This window comes from Eurypyga helias, unplaced genomic scaffold, assembly GCF_000690775.1.
Source record: "Eurypyga helias isolate BGI_N326 unplaced genomic scaffold, ASM69077v1 scaffold45329, whole genome shotgun sequence".
Classification (NCBI taxonomy): Eukaryota; Metazoa; Chordata; class Aves; order Eurypygiformes; family Eurypygidae; genus Eurypyga; species Eurypyga helias.
The window spans coordinates 1-1,979 of NW_010272274.1; the positions used below are offsets into that span (position 1 = coordinate 1).

General features: G+C 59.1%; 1 protein-coding gene across 1 annotated transcript in view; it reads right to left on the minus strand.

Annotated features, from left to right (window-relative positions):
• Positions 1 to 6: 6 nt before the first annotated feature.
• LOC104515192 (zinc finger protein 384-like) overlaps positions 7 to 1,979 on the minus strand; it is a gene marked incomplete at its 5' end in the record, with an annotated part of 2,988 nt that continues 1,015 nt past the window's right edge. The window contains 2 exons of the mRNA XM_010159081.1: positions 7 to 1,604; positions 1,741 to 1,899. Of these exons, the coding sequence (XP_010157383.1) occupies positions 1,326 to 1,604; positions 1,741 to 1,899 (438 nt within the window). The remainder of the gene's footprint in view (positions 1,605 to 1,740; positions 1,900 to 1,979) is intronic.

A 1,979-nucleotide genomic window follows, 5' to 3' on the forward strand; every position in this document is an offset into this window, starting at 1 on the left:
ATAAATTCAAGGGGCCTTCAGTTTATTCTGGTTGGCTCCCCCTTCTCATTAGATTGGTCTCTCTGCGGGGATCTTCATCCCCTTCTCTCCACTGTCCACCTTCTGGGGATTCTCTCCCATGACCAGGGTCCAGAGGAGGCCACCACTGCCATGTGAGTCCAGCCCGTCTTGGCAAGAGGGAGCCTGGGAGAACACTGACGGGAGGTGAGCAGGAGAAGCTAGCCTTTCCCTGCCTCCTGCCGGCTCCTTGAAAAGCCTCCTCCTCCTCCTCCTCCCCTTTGGGAAACTGGGGGCAGGACAGGCATGTGAGAGAGTCAGAACTGCTGGCGTTCCGCCTTTCGGGGAAGGGAGTAGAGAAAAGGGTGATGATTATTTTGGCAGTCTCTTACCCTCCCTTCAGTTGCTTTTTGGTTTGTTGTTGATGCCTGCAGGCTTTTCTGAGGAGGTGGGGGGGAAGCAGGAGGGAGAGGAGGAGGAGTACAAGCTGCTAGGACATCATCCACAACGGGCAGGAAGAGCAATGAGCAGGAACCCACATTCCTGTGGGGCCTTGGCCATCGTGCTGCTCAGACAACAGGGGGAGAGAGGCAGCAGCCGGTACAGACTCCTCTCTTGCTCTCCACCAGAGCAGGAAGAGTGCAATACTCCGCAGCCCTCAGGCACTGCAGGCACCTGGCTGGCCCGGAGAACATGCCTCACCTCTTCCCTCCTACCCCCCAGCACTGGTTTCACCTTCCACTGGGGTGAAGGTTTCTCCCATCCAGTCCTTGGGGCAGGACGAGCGACCCCTCCTCCCCTTCCCAAGCAGGAGGGACAGGAATGGATATTTCTCTCTTAGACACTCAAGGAAATCCTCAAAGAACCTCATTCAGCTGTGAAACCCGCCACATTCTCCTGTGGCCTGCTGAAAATGCGTGTCCGAGCCCCTGTACGTACTAGGACCGTCTCTCCATCCCACCTACCACGCACGTCTCAACGCCCCCTCCACCCCCCCTGCATCCTACAGCGAGAGAGAAGGCAAAACGGGCGGCTTTCTTTGGGTTAGAACGGAGGGGCTCTTGCACGTGGAAGTGATCCCAGTACAGGAAAGGGGCTCTTGCACAAGGAAGCATCCTCCTACCAGGCAGGCTGTTGCACAGAAGGAGCAACCCCTTGAGACAGGCTGTCGTTCAAGGGGCCGCCATGAACAGGGTTACACGGCCAGAAGAGGCTGTTGCAGGAGGAGAGGCCGGAGACTGTTGCACGAGGAGGGCCGCTGCACAAGCGGTGGCCCCTGGGCGCAGGCTATGCACAAGAGGCTTTCTGCTCCCTGGGTTGAGGTCTCTCTAGGAGCTGGAGAGGTGCTCCACTTGGATGGCGCTGGTGCTGACAGTGAGGCAGATGTCCTTGTGATGCTCTGAAGTCTTGTAAGGAGTCAGGTCAAAGGAGCACTGGGGGGGAGGGTTGGGTTGGTTAGTGTCTCCTGAAGGGCCCCCTGCTGCCCCCCCACCCTGCGTCTGGAAGTGCTGTTGCTGCTGCTGAGAGGCCTGGGCTTGCGCCTGAACCACCTGCTGCTGCGGGTCAGGGATGTTGTGTTTCCGCATGTGCTTCATCAGGTACGTCTCCTGCGACGGGAAGAACAGCGTGAGAGGAGGGAACGACGTTGGCCAAAGCCAACGGGGAGCGCTGCGACAGCTCGGGGGGCTGGAGGAGCTGCGCCCACCCGGGCAGCCCCCCCCTCAGAGGGCAGCGGGCACTCACCGAGGTGTAGGCCCGGCTGCAGATGGAGCAGGTGTAGACCTTGGCGTGTTTCACCGTGTGCGTAGCCAGGTGGACCTCCAACGAGGCAGCATCGGTGTACGCACGGTGGCAGTTGTGGCACTTGAAAGGTTTGTCTTTGTTGTGCTGCCGTCTGTGGGACTGGGGGTGGGGAGAGCAGTGGGGCGGAGGAAGGAGAAAGCAAGCACAAGGAAGGAAGTATTAATACAGGAGAAGGCTTT